The sequence below is a fragment of the Suillus clintonianus genome (genome assembly GCF_016758775.1).
Source record: "Suillus clintonianus strain FC179 chromosome Unknown DEU56scaffold_61, whole genome shotgun sequence".
In the NCBI taxonomy this organism is placed as follows: Eukaryota; Fungi; Basidiomycota; class Agaricomycetes; order Boletales; family Suillaceae; genus Suillus; species Suillus clintonianus.
The window spans coordinates 22,970-38,409 of record NW_024539285.1 but is presented as its reverse complement, the minus strand read 5'-3'; the positions used below and the strand labels follow the sequence as shown (position 1 = coordinate 38,409).

Here is a 15,440-nt window from a genome sequence, read left to right as displayed (position 1 = left end):
CAACACAAGTTCACAGCCTGTTATCACCACAGGCCAGGAAAAACGAGGCCGTCTGCCGCTCTTGTGTGATAGGCCTTCTAAAGGTATGCGCCAAGAGTCTACAACTTAGTGCCTGGTTCCAACGGCGAAGTCTTTTCAACCGTAGTAGCTGTGGCCTGTCAGAAACTCGAAATCTTTCGGCGTCGTGCACCCTGGACTTTGTCGTGGCCGGCGCCGCCGAGTGCTTGGGTGTGATGAACCCTCGTGGATTTGGCGGTAATTCAACAAGCACTTGTGTGCAGATTGCACGTTTGCTCGACTCTGGGATCAGCACTGAGCAGATGACGTGCACATATTTTTAGCACATCAAGTACTGCTTCGGGAGCTGTGCGCACTGCAACAACACCCAACACCCCTCGAGTCTGCCTCGGAGTTTTTCTGGATATCAATTCTATAAAATATAATTTGACAATTATGTTACAAACCCGTTTCTGAAATAGTTTAGCCAATGAAAATCGTTTATCGTTTATCACAGTAACGTAGTTAGCCAATTAAAATCGTTTGTCGTTTATCACATACCCGAGGCTCCCAAGCTCAGCTGCATGTGAGTGACAATCCATGTTGGACGACCAGATAATACAAGAAAAATAACATATGAAAGCACATCTCATCCAAATGACTACTCCGAGTCGTCTGCAGCTGCTGCCATCGACTCCCTAGCCTTTTTCTCCTTTCTGAGCCGTTTTCTCTCCCGTCGAGCCTCATCATCCTCTCCTGCATCCTCTTCCTTCTTTTCCTTCTTTTCCTTCTTCCGCTTCTTCCGCTCTGCTTTATCAGCATCGTCCTCCGCGGCAGGAGCTTCCACCATCGACACATCTGCAACAATTTCCGCCGCCTCCGACTTTCGTTTCCTTTTCTTCTCCTTCTCCTCTTTCCTTGGGGAAACGGCCTCAGCAACAGGCTCTGCGATTACCTCCACTTCTCGGGCAGGTGCAGGGGTAATCGTAGAAGGGCCAGATTGCTAAATAAGAAGAAACAATCAGGACTCTCGAGCTATCTTGAAGGAATATTGCACACCTCTCGATTATAGTCCACGTAGTCCTTGCTCCATTCCGTAGGCGTTACACCGTCAATCTTCTCACCATGCTTGCCCAGCTTCCCCTCTTTGACCATTTTCTTTTTTTGAAGGGCCATGGGTCCAAGACCCCAGCGACGTGGGTAGGTGTCACGTTCCATGATACATCGTTTCACTTTTGCAACAACTCCATGATCACAAGTAGCAAGCTCGACTGTCGACATTTGTGCAATAGCCAGAGCAATAGCTTCGCCTGGCCGAAGATATTAGAGGGGTACTTAAATAAGTGACAAAATTACCACACCTTTTGTCGTCATCAGGACCACTTCCTCGTTAATTGCAATGTCAGCTTCGTAGCGCAAGAGCCCAGGAATCATGAGCTTCGCGCCGTAGCAGACTGCATTGACCGCGCTATCTTTCACAACGATACGCTTATATCCCACGAGCAAGCTCTCCAGAGGCCGGATAACGCGGCGCAAGTACGATTCTGCATAGAATGTGAATATTAGAATATTCCTTGATAACAGGTGCAGGAACTTGCCATCTCGGGTGTTATCATACGTCCACTGAGCATCCAGAACATCATGCATGGTCACAATGTCATCGTTTTCTGACATCGCACCACTCCTTACCCTCCTAAGCTCTTGCATGTGTCCGCCCACGCCTAGCAAAAGACCAAGGTGGACACAAAGCGTTCGAATATATGTACCAGCCTCACAAGACACCCAAAATACGGCGAGATTACGCTTTTCATCGAACTCTAATAACTTCGACTCGTAGATCGTTCGAATACGCAACTGTCGTTTCACAGCAGAGATCAGTGGTGGCCTCTGGAAGAGCGCACCGCTGAGTGTCTGTAATGCCCGAGGAAGGGCGGTGGGATCCGGTAGAGTAGAGTGCAAGCGCAGCACGCATACATATTCCTTGCCTAAACAGCATCGGTGAAGGGGGTTTCAGCTGAGCATCGAGGTGTACTAACCTGCGCCTTGCTGGGACTTGACCAATCGCGTAGCACGGTCAATGCAGACAATCAAGCACCCTGTGACCTTAGGGTCAAGCGTACCGCTATGTCCAGTTTTCTCAACACGTAGAATGCGCCTCAACCAGGCCACGACTTCATGTGACGAAGGGTTAGAAGGTTTGTCAAGATTGATCACACCTGACCTTTAAAGATCTCAGATTTGAGCGCAAAATTCATGTGGTATACTCACTTGATGTATGAGACAAGGTCTCGTTTCAACGGACTGCTTCCAGACGGTATGGGTGTAAAATGACTGGAGCGAACGAGAAGCTTGTCATAATTTTTGAGCAGGAGAGGCCATTCCGATGTGTCGAGTTTGGGCTGAGAACTCTCAGATTTTATAGCAAAGTCACCCTGCAGCTGAGCAGATGCGACTTGGTCGCGAGTGAGCGTTGAAGTCATCGCTCGAAAGTTTTGGTTGCGATCTAGGACCGTAAGTATCAACCGCTTGAACAATTTCTTGCGTCAATCACAGAAGAAATATCATGTGAGAAGATACTTCCAAATCTGGTGTCTTCGGCACGTTCCAGATGCGTGGTTTAGAACTGTACAGTTAGTTATATCACAGCAAACCTAATCTTCTGTGCCACGGTTGCAGACACGAACCTCAAGACTTCAAGCTTCTACCCCTCGTTTTCAAGATGGTCAGTCCCGGCACCGCTTTGCTGAGTTACCTTCTCAGTAGGCTCACGCCCTGCGGACTTCCGCTTTGTTCTTTTGATAGCCCAAAGCCGCTGGTGGAAAAGCCCCTGCCGTCAAGCACAAATTTGTGATCGACTACTCTCGCCCAGCAACCGACGGTGTCTTCGATGGAGCTGACTTCGAAAAGTTCTTGCACGATCGTATCAAGGTCGAGGGCAAGTCTGGTCAGCTCGGTGAAAACGTCAAAATCGTTCGGGATGGTAGGAATTATCTTGTCGACGCGGACTTGGTGTATTCTTACTTATTGACAGGCAACAGCAAAATCACTGTTACCTCGAGCGTCCCTTTCTCAAAACGCTACCTCAAGTACTTGACAAAGAAGTTCTTGAAGAAAAACACCCTGCGCGACTGGATCCGGGTCGTCGCATCATCGAAAGATATGTACCAGCTACGTTTCTACAACATCGCGTAAGTGATTTCCACCGCTCAAAGCCTTTATCTCACAAAAGATGTAGTCGCGATGGCGAGGAGGAGGACGAAGAGTAATCTCACCACTCCACATGTTTCTTGTTGATCATGTATTATGGCTATGTCATGGCATCTATGCCCTATCATCATGTCTTTGATTGGCGTGCACGAGTGCGAGTGCATATGTCTTAACTCAAGACTGTAACATGGGTACATCATATTATATAGGTCTACATCGGAGGTCGATAAGCTACATTATGGCAGTTTGATCATCAACTTCGTGCTGTCATCTCCCGTTTCCAGTTTGATTTTCCCCAACGCTGCAGTGGCAAGATCATACCATAAAACTTGAGACTCCGTTAACGGTTTGCCACGGAGTTGCTGTGCAAGGATCGTGGTTAGGTGTTGGCGAAGAATCTTGAGCGCAACATTCGCTTTGGGGGTGAGCTGATATCTGATTTTCCGATCAATAGACAACATGTTGGAGTGAATCTAAGCATAATACTATGATGTCAATGTCTCGTATTCCCGTGGGACAATGTACTGACCTTGAATTCACATTCCCCACATAGGAGCACGATAGCAAGATCGTCGATGGGTCCGGTCTCCCAAGCATACATCTTCTTGGAGTGCCTAGTTAACTTGTGTCAATACTTGCCGCCGTCATCATAATAAGCAATTACATGAGCGTGAAGTAAACGAGATGATTGGCACCAAAATCATTGGGCTTCCTGCCAAAATTGACGGAAGTAGGGTGAAAAGCAGCAGGTTGGTTGTTCGATATAGTGCGCATTTGCTGAGAGGTGTGGTCGATCGCCAGTACTTTAGGATAAAGTCCCGCGGTGAGGGCCGAGTTGAGTAGAGCAATATTAGATCCATTACTATCCAGATGCGGCGGTACATTCACGAAGCGCGTACGGTTGCGACTGAAACGCGCACTGGATAGGAGGATCAGTAATGGGGAGGCGTTACATATGATCCTACATACCGGCTGAGTTCTTGAACAAAACTCCTATCAACAGTGATAAACGAAGAGTCGACTAAGAAGCTGCAACAGACTTCTCAGCCAAAGAGTCATTATGTATCAAAACCATCATACCCTAGGAATTGCTGGCGTAGCTCCTCGATCTGTTGAAGATTCTGGTGGCTAAGGAAATTAATCCGACAGAACTTGCGCACGAAACTGGGATTCTCAGATGCTCTACGCCAACTCGCAAATGCGTTGTGGATCGTCAAGAAGTCCGAGTTATCTGGAATAAGTAGACATAAGTTCATTGTCTCATAATGTAGTGCACAACTAACCAGCGCGGAACGAACTCTTGGCACGGTCCGCCTCTTGCTCCATACCCATTGGCACTATGAACGGGGACTTAGAGCTCAAAGCAGCAGCAATTGTAAGCGCGGTGTCCAAACATCGGAACGATACCGCAGTGAGCAAGAATTTCCCTAGATGCACATCTGTAGGCAACATGCTCAGAAGCCTGCCCATCGGAGTGATGTCCTCTGACGGCGTGAGAGCGCGGACCTAAGGAATAAATAAGACAGATGAACACCAGGATTCTAGTATCGACGAACCTCGACTAGCGCTGAGATAGCTCTTTGCACATTGATCGGCGTAGGAGGGTCCAATGCGCGTGATAATACATCCTCGATGGAGGTACCGATTTTCACCTTCATAATCTTGATGCGCAGGGAGAGGTCTGATAAACTTAGCCGCATCATCTCTGGCAAAGGATGATCGGCCAACTGGGTAAAGGTTTCAGCGAAAGAGACAGCTCATGAATGCCCAAGACTAACCAGTGTGTCATGACGAATCTTGGTGAACAAGTGGAAACACAGTCCATTCTGCACTCGTCCTGCGCGACCTCGACGTTGAGCAGCATTACTTTTGGCAATGAACGTTTCGACCAAGCGACTGAGCTGACGCTTCTCGTCAAACCTAAATGCAGTTAGCGATTGTTGACTTCAAGAGGGAAAAGTGATACAGACCTCATCTCGCGATGTTTGCCAGTGTCTATGACACAGGTAATATCAGGAATAGTAATACCGGTCTCAGCGATGTTGGTCGCTGCAAGGGAGTAATGAGAAATTATGCTTGGATTCAAGGAGTAGATGCAAATAAGAACCTATAACGATTTTACGAACTCCCTGGGGAGGGATGTCAAAGACTGCGCTCTGATTTTCGCTCGACAGTGTAGAATGCAACGGATATATCCTGAAGCTGTTTTCATCCCCAAATATAAGATGTTCGGCAAGGAGATCGTTCATACGCCGAATTTCTCCTAAACCAGGCATAAAAACTAGAATAGCCGCTGAAAAATGATGGCTCTCTTTGTCCTCAAAGCAGAGGCGTTCTAGTAGACGAAGAATCAACTCGTAAGGAATCGCGCGCTCATCAAGAAGATTGATGGTGTTAATCGTTTGATTGGAGTAACGCTTCTCCAGCCTCATAGACTGGCTTGAAATCTCCCGTCTGCCATCGACTAGCGTCTCTTCGTCATCATTGCCGTAAACAGTGTCTTCGTCCCATTCAAACCTGTTCTTGTTCTTGTTCTTGTGAGATTTATCACGTACTGATGAATTCGAGCAAGTGAGCCTATTGCTAGGAAAGTTTATAAGCTGACTTACGATTGATCGCATATGGCGAATTGTCCTGGATGGACCAATTTGCGTACTCTACAGCATCCTCTAAGAAGCGAATGTCCACAGGGAAGGTTCGACCTGGGACATGTAATGTGGGGCATCCGTTGAAGTAATTGGACAGTTTGTCCGCGTCCACTGTGGCTGACATGAGAATGATCCTACGATGTGCTTGGTCAGTGACTTGCATAGGCTAAGACGAGCATGCTGACTTCAAATCCGACCTCTGAGAAAGAAGAGATTTGAGAACAATAAGAAGGAAGTCCGACTCAATGCTACGTTCATGGACCTGAATAAGTGGACGTGTAAGGAGCTCGAGCTTCGTAGATAGCTGCACAAACCTCGTCAATAATGATGTGCTGCAAAAAGTATTAGTTGTGTCTTTACGCTGACTCACGCTTTGCTCACTGTAATCTCATCAAATGCGGTGCCTTGACCATTGGGGCCTGTGCCTCCCTCAAGCATACGAAGCGCGATACCATTCGTGACATACGCCAGGCGGGTATTCCGTGTAGTATTGCTTTCTAACCGGATCGAATATCCGACAAGCGAGCTTGATGTTCCAACGGCACCAGCAGAGTCGCCTAGCTCACGAGAAACTCGTTGAGCGAGAGACACCGCTGATATTCGACGCGGCTCTGTGCAGTATATCTTGCAAGGGATGCCACGGGCCAGCTGATCCTCTAAAATGAATGCAGGAACTTGTGTTGACTTGCCGCTGTAAAACCAGATGATGAGGTACGCCTTTCAAGACGTAATGCCACTTTACCAGCCAGTCTCGCCACTGAGCACGAGGATCTGCGAACGGTCAAGAATGGACAAAATTTCATCCTTATACGTCGCAATAGGAAGCTGCTTGCGGTGATGCTGCGGAAGAGAGCTTAAAAATGTGGATCAAACCACCCCTTCTGGAGCCCCACTTACAAGCATTTCTTGATATGCAGGTCGTATTTGTCGTGCCCTGAAGTCAGCAATGATATGATCTGAGCCGATATCATTACGAGGCGGAAGCCGAACTGGCGTGGGGTCTTTGGCTTCTGTGGTGGCCTTTGTGCTCTTCTCCGTCACCTACAAAGAAAAGCTCAGTGCGAGAAATAGGTATGCCAATGGGGAGCATTACCACTGGACGAGCATCGATCTTTTTTTCAACAATATTTCTCAGATTCGCCCAAACTTGACGATTGATCAGATCTTCCCGTAACTTTCTGTCCGTCTCAAGCTCATCCCATAAATCCCTGAAAACAGGCGGGAGTAACCGAAACGACGTGTGGTTGGCTAAAGCACCAGAAGAGCCGACCGCAAAGCCATCAGTAGCAGGAAACGTAAGAGCATGTAAAGCAAGCGTTGCGACATAGTACTCGGCCTGGATGTCAGTAGGACAGGCAACATCGCGCATGACCCACTCATCCATCTTTTTCCCCTCCCAGTTGACCATAACACATGCGCGTTTCGCACGACTCGGCCCAGAAACAATACCGTAAGTGACCGCGGCGTACCGGTCAACCTTGAAGACAAACTCGGCTAGAAGTGTCTTCGGTGTTTTACTGGACCAGTGCTTGGGTAAGACCATGTCCCGCACGCGAATTGTTGTCCCTGCCTCCCCGGCAACTTCGGAAGGAAGGGGATCCAAGATCTCAAGCATGCCGCCAAGACCTTCCTCGTGCTGGTCAAAGATATCGGAGATGTCAGACGGTGCAGGTACATCTTGTGTTTCAACACGTGGACCAGGACTGAAGGGCTTTGCCACTTTCTTCTCTCGCGTCGCCGATAGCTGTGGGCTCGATCCTCGCAATCTTGACTGGAGTGAAAGGGCGTCAAGCTTAGCACGTTCTAACCGATATTGCGTTTCTGCATCTTTCTCGTCAAAGAAGTAGTGCGACTTCACAGCCATAAGCTTGTCTTGGAGATGCTGGACCAGTACGGGATCATGGTGAGCTGTTGGCTTGCCTCTGGCGGTAAGATCGGTTATCTGCATCTTTATACGGACGTACTCCGCGACTAGGTTGTCTATATCAGGTGAACTGGATCTCGACGGTGAAGACCTCGTCGACTCGGTGGGAGGAAGAGCTCGAGATTTCAACAAGTCTATGTCTGAGGCAGGTCGTTGTCTCGCTGGCACAAACACTGGAGCATTCGCATCAAGCTTTGATGCAGCTGTCGCTGCTGGAGAAGGTGGTGAGAGGGTGGATGGCGTCAAAGGGTTTTTTGGCGTCGGAGACTGAAGCTCTTTACGTTTTCTCCGAGGCGCTTTCGAGTCGTCAAGGTCCTCAGCCACTGCCGACAACGCGAATTAGAACTACGATTGTAAACTTGAGAACAATCATGTCACCTTTCTCTTCAAGTTCGTCTTCCGAACAGTAGATGTAAAGCTGGAAGAATGTAAGCGTTGGCATGAGGGGTAGAGGATGAACGTACCCATTCGTATGCTTCCTCCAAATCAACTCCCTGAATTGCCCTAAGACATTCATCTACCCTGTCCTGTGAAAAGCCCAGCCTTCTCAGAACTCCATAGGTAATTCCAAGTCGCGTCACTATTTTCTCCTCCGTCTCCTCTAACAGTTTTCTCTCGCCTGTAAAGAACGGTAAGGCTTTGTGACAACGGGTTACTGAGCGCCAACTCACACTCCGGGCTCTCGGAATTTAATTGTAGGATACGCTCTACTAGAGCTGAATCAACTTGCAGTGAAGGCAGTGTCTTAGAGAACCGCCGGTCAACCTCGATAGCCTTAATAAATACAGACTGATTAGAACAATTTCACAGTAATACCACGTATTATTTACCTTGATGGTTCTGAGGGTTTCCTTCTCCGTCTTCTCCTGATACTTATCGACAAGGTTCTGCAGAGACTGTTCTTCTACTTTATCTGGGTCGAAAGAATGGTCCTGAGGAGCATCAGATTGGACTGGAGCAACCGTGCTAGAGTTTGACGCGTCAATTGTTGGGGTTTCTTCAGATGTAGTATCCGCGATCGTATCGTCTGTGTTTTGTTCGGTTTCAACCACTTTTTTCGGCACTGATGTTGTCGCAAATCCACGCGCAACTGGTTTGAGCTGGGATTTCTTCTTCTTCGCCATCTCCACTGCAAGCACGAACGATCAGGTTGATCAAGCACGTCTCTTCGTCTCTCGCTCAAAACGATCAGATTGATAAAGGTCGTTTCTTCGTTTCTCGCTCTCAAAACGATATTGTCCTTTGCGGAGATTGAGGACTTCGAAAGGATATGGGTTTGAATCGCGAATTATCAGATTCAGCAATCAGGTTTATCGGCGGAGACGAGCGAAACGTGTACAAGGATATGAATGAAGTTTTGATGTTCAAATGAAAGTGCATGGGGGCCAGTCGATGTAGATCAATCAAGAGCTAGGCCTGTTGTAGTGTGCAAAAAGACTTGTACATAGTACGTGACAGACTGACTTGTGCAAGATACATATCTAAGATTTCTCACGCTGATCATGGTTCCACATAAATATCACAGATTATAAGGACATGCAATAAGTAACTAAATGCCAGACCTACATGGACATACGGACTTGAATTAATCTACAGAAGTTGGTAGTGTGCGTGAACAAAGCAGAGCAATGGGAAAAGCAACAAAGACAGAAAATCACTCAGCGTCCACAACAGGAGTCACATCCCCCATTCCAGCATCCTTCTTTCTACTCCCCTTTCCGGTAGTTTTTCGCGGACGTGCCGCAGCACCGGTTTTACGTTTCTTTCCTTTGGTTGGTACTGCCGTTCCCTCCTCCTCTTCTACGCCCTCAGGCGGTGCAGCGGCACCATTGTTATTGGTGGAGTGGCCAAAGAAATCATCGCCTTCTTCATTCCAAAGGTCTCGCATAGAATCACCAGAAGGGCCCTCCGAAGCTGCTACAGCTCGCTTTCCTGCTTTCTTCGAAGATGAGCCCGAAGGGTTCGAACTATCAAGGTTTGCGAGTTGGTCATCGTTGAGGAGAAGCTGAACAATTTCGCTGGGTTTCGTGACGTCTGTGAAGTTTTTGTTGCCGACCACAATATCTTGCACCTGGAGAAATATCAGTTGAACGTCCTGCATTATAGGAATACGAATAGCTGACATCTTTCTTGACACGAGCTAACTGAATGATACGCTCGTCGATCGTGCCTTTCGTGATCAGGCGATAGACAGTCACTTGGCGCGTCTGACCAAGACGATGAGCGCGATCCATGGCCTGCGCATCGTTTGACGGATTCCAGTCGTGATCGTAGAAGATGACAGTGTCCGCTGCTGTCAAGTTGATTCCGAGGCCACCTGCACGTGTACTTAGGATAAATATGAAGATGTCCGGGCTAGAGAACATGTATCAGAGTCGAGTACATTCAACCTAAGCCGAGCACTGACCGTGTCTGCCAATCCATCACCATATCTCGTCGATCTTCCAACTTCGATGAGCCATCGAGACGTAAATACTTGTACTGGCGGTAGATCAGATATTCCTCCATAAGGTCCATCATACGAGTCATTTGGAAATATATCAAGACACGATGGTCGCCCGCCTTGAGCTCCTGAAGGAGGGCGTCTAACCGAGCGAGTTTAGCAGAGTCATAGATCAGTCTCTTTGCTTCTGGTATTTGCATGCTTGAAGATGGTAGCTGGTTCGCAGGGGAACTTCCGACAAGTCCTGCCGAGGACACAGCAGGAACTAGGGTGTGGTAAGCCTGATCAATGGTAGGCGAATCCCGCAAGTGCTGAGGGAGGCCGTATATTGCCAACGATTCCATCGGTGCCTCTAGTAACTGTACTTGATGCTCTATGAATGTCCGATCTGTGCAGTGAAGAGATATCGGAGGTGCTACAGCCGGCGGCACAAACCACTTCAAGGCTGGTCGACCTAGATTCGATGCCTGCCAGGCTGTTGAAGATATATCAAGAACATGTGGCAGGCCTTCCGCGGTATCCAGGCTCAAAGAGAGACGGGGGCTTATGCTGAACGGATGTGCGCCTGCATGAGCAGCAAATTCCGCTTCCCTATGAAACGGTTAATCGAAAGTGGGAAAGATAGTCATGGGTAGCTTACGATGAAATCCCTCTGTCTTCAACAATCCTATTCTCTTCCTCAAGTGCCCGAAGCCAATTGCGCATGAAGGAAGATACCTTAAGGCTATGGACGTCACTCGGAGTGGTGTTCAGGAGTCGGAGGAATGCGAACGCAGGTGAACCTATAACGTGTTACATTCAAGGGACAGCCATTCGAGCAGCATCACACACCTTCAACATCATCGAGCGTCGAACGGTATATCCACTCCGTTGACCAAATATTGAAGAGGGCACTCGTGCAGTCCGACCGCACACGCAATCCAGGCTTTTCACATGGAACATCTATAAGCCCACCATCTTGGTGGAATAACGCCGGAATTTGGTACTCGATGGGGTTGTGAGTTGAGTAAGGAAGGGCAATGAAATCGCCTTCGCGATTCAGAGGACCAGATTGACCAAAGCGAGAGAAGCAGAAGGGAGCTACCACATCTGCACGTTCAAAGAGCTCAGGGTGGTTGCAAACCTGTGATGGAGCAAGTCAATATTTAGAAATGATAAAACCAAATCTTAGTCACCTTCCGGAACTGCATCACGAGGTTCATTAGCGATCGTGCAGAATCAGCATCCCCTATGTTGGCGGCCTTCTCTAATAGATCTACCACAGATACATTCGCCAGAAGTGCACGGTAGAGAGTACGTTGGCGGGATGATAGATCAACGTAATGATCGACCTCGATCTGTTTAAGATAATATGTGAGTGATCGTTTCTCCGTGTGTAAATTGAATAAAAACCTTCTCGCTCAACTCGTTTTGCACATGTCGCTTGACTCGCCGTAACATGAAAGGCTTCAAAATCATGTGCAACCGCCGTAGTTGGCGTTCATTGAGCTTGCTGCCCTTATTCTCTGCAGCGTTCTCGATATCCTTGGAGAACCACTCATTGAACTCATCGTGCGAGTCGAAAAGACTGGGCATGATGAAGTGGAGCAATGCCCAGAGCTCTATGTGGAGGTTAGCAACTGCTGACGCTGCTGCCCTATCTTACTCGCCTTGCATGGAGTTTTGGATTGGTGTGCCAGTCAAAAGCAAACGATTGCGACATTGGAATCCGAGCAATGTTTTCCACCGTACACTAGAGGCATTCTTGATGTTCTGAGCTTCGTCAAGAATCATATATTGCCATTTCACGCGCTGGAAGTATTGCTGGTCTTGAGTAACCTTATACAGACATTAGCCCAGCTCGAAACATTATGCAACTGCAACTGACCAACTGGTAGCTTGTAATCAGGACATGAAACGGTGCGTCCTTGTCATAGCTGATCTCTTTTTTGCTCCAGAACTTGCGCAAGGTGGTTCGGTCTTTGACGTTCCCCCAATAAGGCAGGGCTTTCAGACCAGGCACAAAGCGAGTAATCTCCTGTTGCCAGTTGTGCAATGTAGAGGCTGGTGCGACAACCAAAAATGGTCCCCATATGTCGTGTACCTCGGCAAGGTAGGCAAGGAGAGATATCGATTGCACAGTCTAAGGTGCATGGAGGGTAAGGTGAGCTGTGTGGTATTCTAATCAATCTCACCTTTCCAAGACCCATCTCGTCAGCGAGAATACCATTGATACCCTGTTCGTACAAAGTAGCAAGCCAATTCAGACCTTTGAGTTGGTACTCCTTCAGCTGCGCCATGAGCATTTTCGGTTGCTTGATCTTAAGTTCTCCAGTGAGTGACGTCGGATTCTGGAAGTTGAGCTCGTCGGAGTCCACTGGGTGTAGACCGTTATTAACCTCTTTAGCCTGAGTTTCCAGGAAGAACTTACAGTCAACCAAGGGCGTATTCGAAGCGCCTGAGAACCCCGACTCGTCATCGTCCCTGATGTGAGCCTGAGCTTTGGCAAGTTTCAAAGCCTCGTTCGTTTTCCTATCGAGTGCAGCCTGAGTGTCAAACTGCTGAGCCCTTTGTCTGGCAAGAGCGATAGCTTCCTGAGCGTTATGCCGCGCATGTCGGTGAAGGTTGGTTTGGTCCTCTAATCATCAAGTTCAGCCTCCGAGTCGTCAAAATACAGGAATAGGAAACTAACCGTCATCAAAGTCAATCTCTTGAAGTACTGATGGGTCAACATCTTCAAGAGTAGCACCCGCAGGCGCCGAGATTTCAGGAATATCTCCTTGCACTTCAGACGCTAAGATCTGGGTGTCAGCGAACAGCTGCCAAAGCACTCAAAAACAGGACTCACTTTTGAGCTTGTTACCGACGAAATGGCTGTACAACTCAGTTTGGCTGATCAAGAACTCAAGTTTGCGTGCTTGGCGCGCCGCTTCCCGTTTCTCTTCCTCGACCTTCGCTCTATCAATAGCCTCCTTCTGCTCGCGTTTTCGGACATCTCTCTCTTCCCGCTCATTCTTCTTCCAGAAGACTAGCATCTCACGCATCAAGCGTTTGCCCTTTGCTTGTACATCTTTTTGAGCTTTTGCAGTCCTTGTGAAAGGCCGACGTGCTTGAATGGATGATAGTGTGGCCAAGCGTTTGAGCTGACCTTGACGGGCTTGGTAGCCCATCGCTGCATACTTATACACCTGTGCAACAACATGAGAACGCAAACACCACGTAATGAAAGATCTGTGCATACCTTAGCAACGTCTCTCCGAGCAATGTTTGTCCAAACTTTCTTCTGAGCCTCCTCCAAATTCTTCAGGCGTTTGGCCATAGCATTTTCATCAACCTTTTTAGCGCGCTTGAGAGGAGGAACGATTTCGTCTAATTCGTACACGACAGAAGTTGCAGTGAGCGCAGGCGATACAGGCCTAGATGCCGAAGGCGTAACGTCTCCAGCGACCGATGCTGCAGCTGAGCCAATGCCAAGGCCCTCCAGAGTATCAGGTGGCAAAATCTTCTTTCCGCCACCCCTCTTGCGACCTTTGGGTGTTGCACTCGGTACAACACTGTCCATGCTCGCTTCCCGCAACTGGCTCTGTTTGCCCTTCCCTTTCGCCTTTGATGAAGCAAATTTGGAAGGGCTGACCCCACCAATAGACCGTTCGAACTCATCAGCGATTGAAGCAGAGTCCTTGTCGACCTTTCGTTTCTTCGCTGCAGGTTTGTTTCTGGATGAAACAGGAATTTCAAGGTCACTGCTCTCGTCTGAAACTGCTCCATCTGCAGAACGCTTGAGTGAATCCTTTCGTTTCTGATTGCGACCTAGGTAGGACTCCTCAACCATCCGAGCCGCGTCTTCTGCACCAAATCTGGCCGAACCAGGTTCATAGTTATCTGGAGCTCCATAATCATACGCATCGGGAGGTGGGGAAGCATGAATGGTGGACAAAAGCTCCTCCTCAACAGAAGGGGGGATCGGCGGGGGCGTTGGAGGTGGAAGGGGCATCCGTGCAATGCGAGACACGTAGTGGCGAGACAGTGCCAGCGCCGTGCTGGAGTTGCGTTCCTATAATGAAATATGAATCATGCGACGGGGAGGGCCATAAACGTGGAACTAACCAAAATACTGGCATCAAACCACGATTCTACTTTACGCTGGCGCAAATGTGTCTCTATAATATAGTCGCTGAGGTCACCAATCCATACTTCTTCACAGTCCGAGAGGTCAGAAGATGTGAGACGTCGTTCTTCTTCAGTTTGATGGTACTCCCGTGCGGCTGGTGCAGGATCTGCTCCCTCCACAAGGGGCGACTCAGGCCGATTTGCCTTTGCGCGAGGAGGATTTCGACGAGGTGGCTAGTGAATGGACATAGGAAGGTGAGTAAAACCGATTTGAGCTCTATGAACTACATGACAAGACTTACGCGCTTTACGGTCGGAGGTTGGTAATCGGGGTCATCGTCTGGATGTACAGCCTTTCTGCGTTTTCGTGGGGTGGGTTCGTTTTCGCCTTCCTTGTAGTAAGCGCCCACGGAGGATGCGCGCGGTTCTGGAGGTGGCGGATGGTGCTGTCCTTCCCGTTCACGCTGAGAATAATAGTTACCTCCTGGGCCGAGAGGAAAGATCTCTCCCTGAACATAGTCACCCGAGTATGGATCCCAACCTCCGGCACCCTGATAAGAGGGCGTCTGGTAAGAGTATCCACGAGGAAGCGGTGGCTGCTCTCCGAGAGGAGTTAGACTCCGACGAAGAGTTTGGGGATGAGGAGACATGACTGTGGTTCGGGAGAGAGGGGACACGTCTGCTAATGAAGGATCGATGCCACCACCACGTGAGGAGGCAGAATTTCTCGCCGGGGGTGGATCGTCGTTGAGAATTCGGCTAAGTGACATAGAGAACCAAAGTGGTGACAAGTAAGATGCAAAGAGAGGAAGAAATGATGAGGCAGTAGCCGGCTTGAGTTTTGTAAAGACAGGTCGCCTCGTGGGACCAGGAGATGTAAAGAGAAGGACACTGTGTCAAGTCAACCTAATAGCCTGAATATTTCTGAAGAAGTTAATAAAGAGGTGTTGTGGTCGATGGTGACGGTGACGAACACAAAAGATGAATTTTCGGGTAGAAAAGTGTGAGCTCGCTGTGGATGACGAGGAAGACGGTTGCTGTGCAGATTACGAGGAGAGACAAGGGAGTGCTGTGACGGGAAGTTGTACTGATTTGACGTGGTATATTTCGTTTGCGGTTGGATTTAGCATTC

General features: G+C 48.6%; 4 protein-coding genes across 4 annotated transcripts; 1 reads left to right on the top strand and 3 right to left on the bottom strand.

The window, feature by feature from the left end:
• Positions 1-658: 658 nt before the first annotated feature.
• Positions 659-2,477, bottom strand: DEU56DRAFT_872373 (putative rRNA pseudouridine synthase; the record flags this gene model as incomplete). The annotated part of the gene is made up of 6 exons (XM_041355776.1): positions 659-1,000; positions 1,057-1,307; positions 1,359-1,541; positions 1,596-1,982; positions 2,034-2,218; positions 2,266-2,477. 6 exons carry the CDS (start codon positions 2,475-2,477, stop codon positions 659-661), a joined length of 1,560 nt encoding a protein of 519 aa, XP_041206087.1.
• A 239-nt stretch (positions 2,478-2,716) lies between these two features.
• On the top strand, positions 2,717-3,263 carry DEU56DRAFT_872372 (ribosomal protein L22e; the record flags this gene model as incomplete). The annotated part of the gene is made up of 4 exons (XM_041355775.1): positions 2,717-2,719; positions 2,800-2,977; positions 3,029-3,185; positions 3,233-3,263. 4 exons carry the CDS (start codon positions 2,717-2,719, stop codon positions 3,261-3,263), a joined length of 369 nt encoding a protein of 122 aa, XP_041206086.1.
• On the bottom strand, positions 3,145-9,251 carry DEU56DRAFT_487153 (P-loop containing nucleoside triphosphate hydrolase protein). Its single transcript, XM_041346456.1, has 21 exons — positions 8,607-9,251; positions 8,448-8,550; positions 8,241-8,395; positions 8,155-8,194; positions 6,946-8,099; positions 6,750-6,893; positions 6,595-6,692; positions 6,234-6,543; positions 6,167-6,184; positions 6,038-6,114; positions 5,814-5,986; positions 5,312-5,758; positions 5,175-5,253; positions 4,983-5,124; positions 4,761-4,931; positions 4,488-4,710; positions 4,285-4,435; positions 4,174-4,233; positions 3,869-4,123; positions 3,734-3,818; positions 3,145-3,677 (listed from the first exon to the last, which is right to left on the bottom strand). The coding sequence occupies exons 1-21, from the start codon at positions 8,898-8,900 to the stop codon at positions 3,441-3,443; spliced, it is 4,416 nt and encodes a 1,471-aa protein (XP_041206085.1). The 5' UTR covers positions 8,901-9,251; the 3' UTR covers positions 3,145-3,440.
• On the bottom strand, positions 9,231-15,425 carry DEU56DRAFT_816079 (SNF2 family DNA-dependent ATPase). The gene is made up of 17 exons (XM_041353819.1): positions 15,283-15,425; positions 14,611-15,232; positions 14,306-14,542; positions 13,440-14,252; positions 13,047-13,386; positions 12,891-12,992; positions 12,630-12,836; positions 12,394-12,575; positions 12,087-12,341; positions 11,869-12,037; positions 11,612-11,820; positions 11,395-11,556; positions 11,051-11,342; positions 10,860-11,001; positions 10,184-10,810; positions 9,900-10,131; positions 9,231-9,847 (listed from the first exon to the last, which is right to left on the bottom strand). Exons 2-17 carry the CDS (start codon positions 15,076-15,078, stop codon positions 9,431-9,433), a joined length of 4,854 nt encoding a protein of 1,617 aa, XP_041206084.1. The 5' UTR covers positions 15,079-15,232; positions 15,283-15,425; the 3' UTR covers positions 9,231-9,430.
• Between the last annotated feature and the right edge of the window lie 15 nt (positions 15,426-15,440).

Bases quoted from the DNA above. Each gene is read 5' to 3' on its own strand.
- DEU56DRAFT_487153 (XM_041346456.1), bottom strand. From the start codon at position 8,900: ATGGCGAAGAAGAAGAAATCCCAGCTCAAACCAGTTGCGCGTGGATTT. The intron at 8,195-8,240 runs GTACGTTCATCC...ACATTCTTCCAG, and splicing joins TGGAGGAAGCATACGAATGG to CTTTACATCTACTGTTCGGA. The intron at 4,436-4,487 runs GTTAGTTGTGCA...TACTTATTCCAG, and splicing joins CAAGAGTTCGTTCCGCGCTG to ATAACTCGGACTTCTTGACG.
- DEU56DRAFT_816079 (XM_041353819.1), bottom strand. From the start codon at position 15,078: ATGTCACTTAGCCGAATTCTCAACGACGATCCACCCCCGGCGAGAAAT. The intron at 13,387-13,439 runs GTATGCACAGAT...GTTGTTGCACAG, and splicing joins CTCGGAGAGACGTTGCTAAG to GTGTATAAGTATGCAGCGAT. The intron at 10,132-10,183 runs GTCAGTGCTCGG...CATGTTCTCTAG, and splicing joins GTGATGGATTGGCAGACACG to CCCGGACATCTTCATATTTA.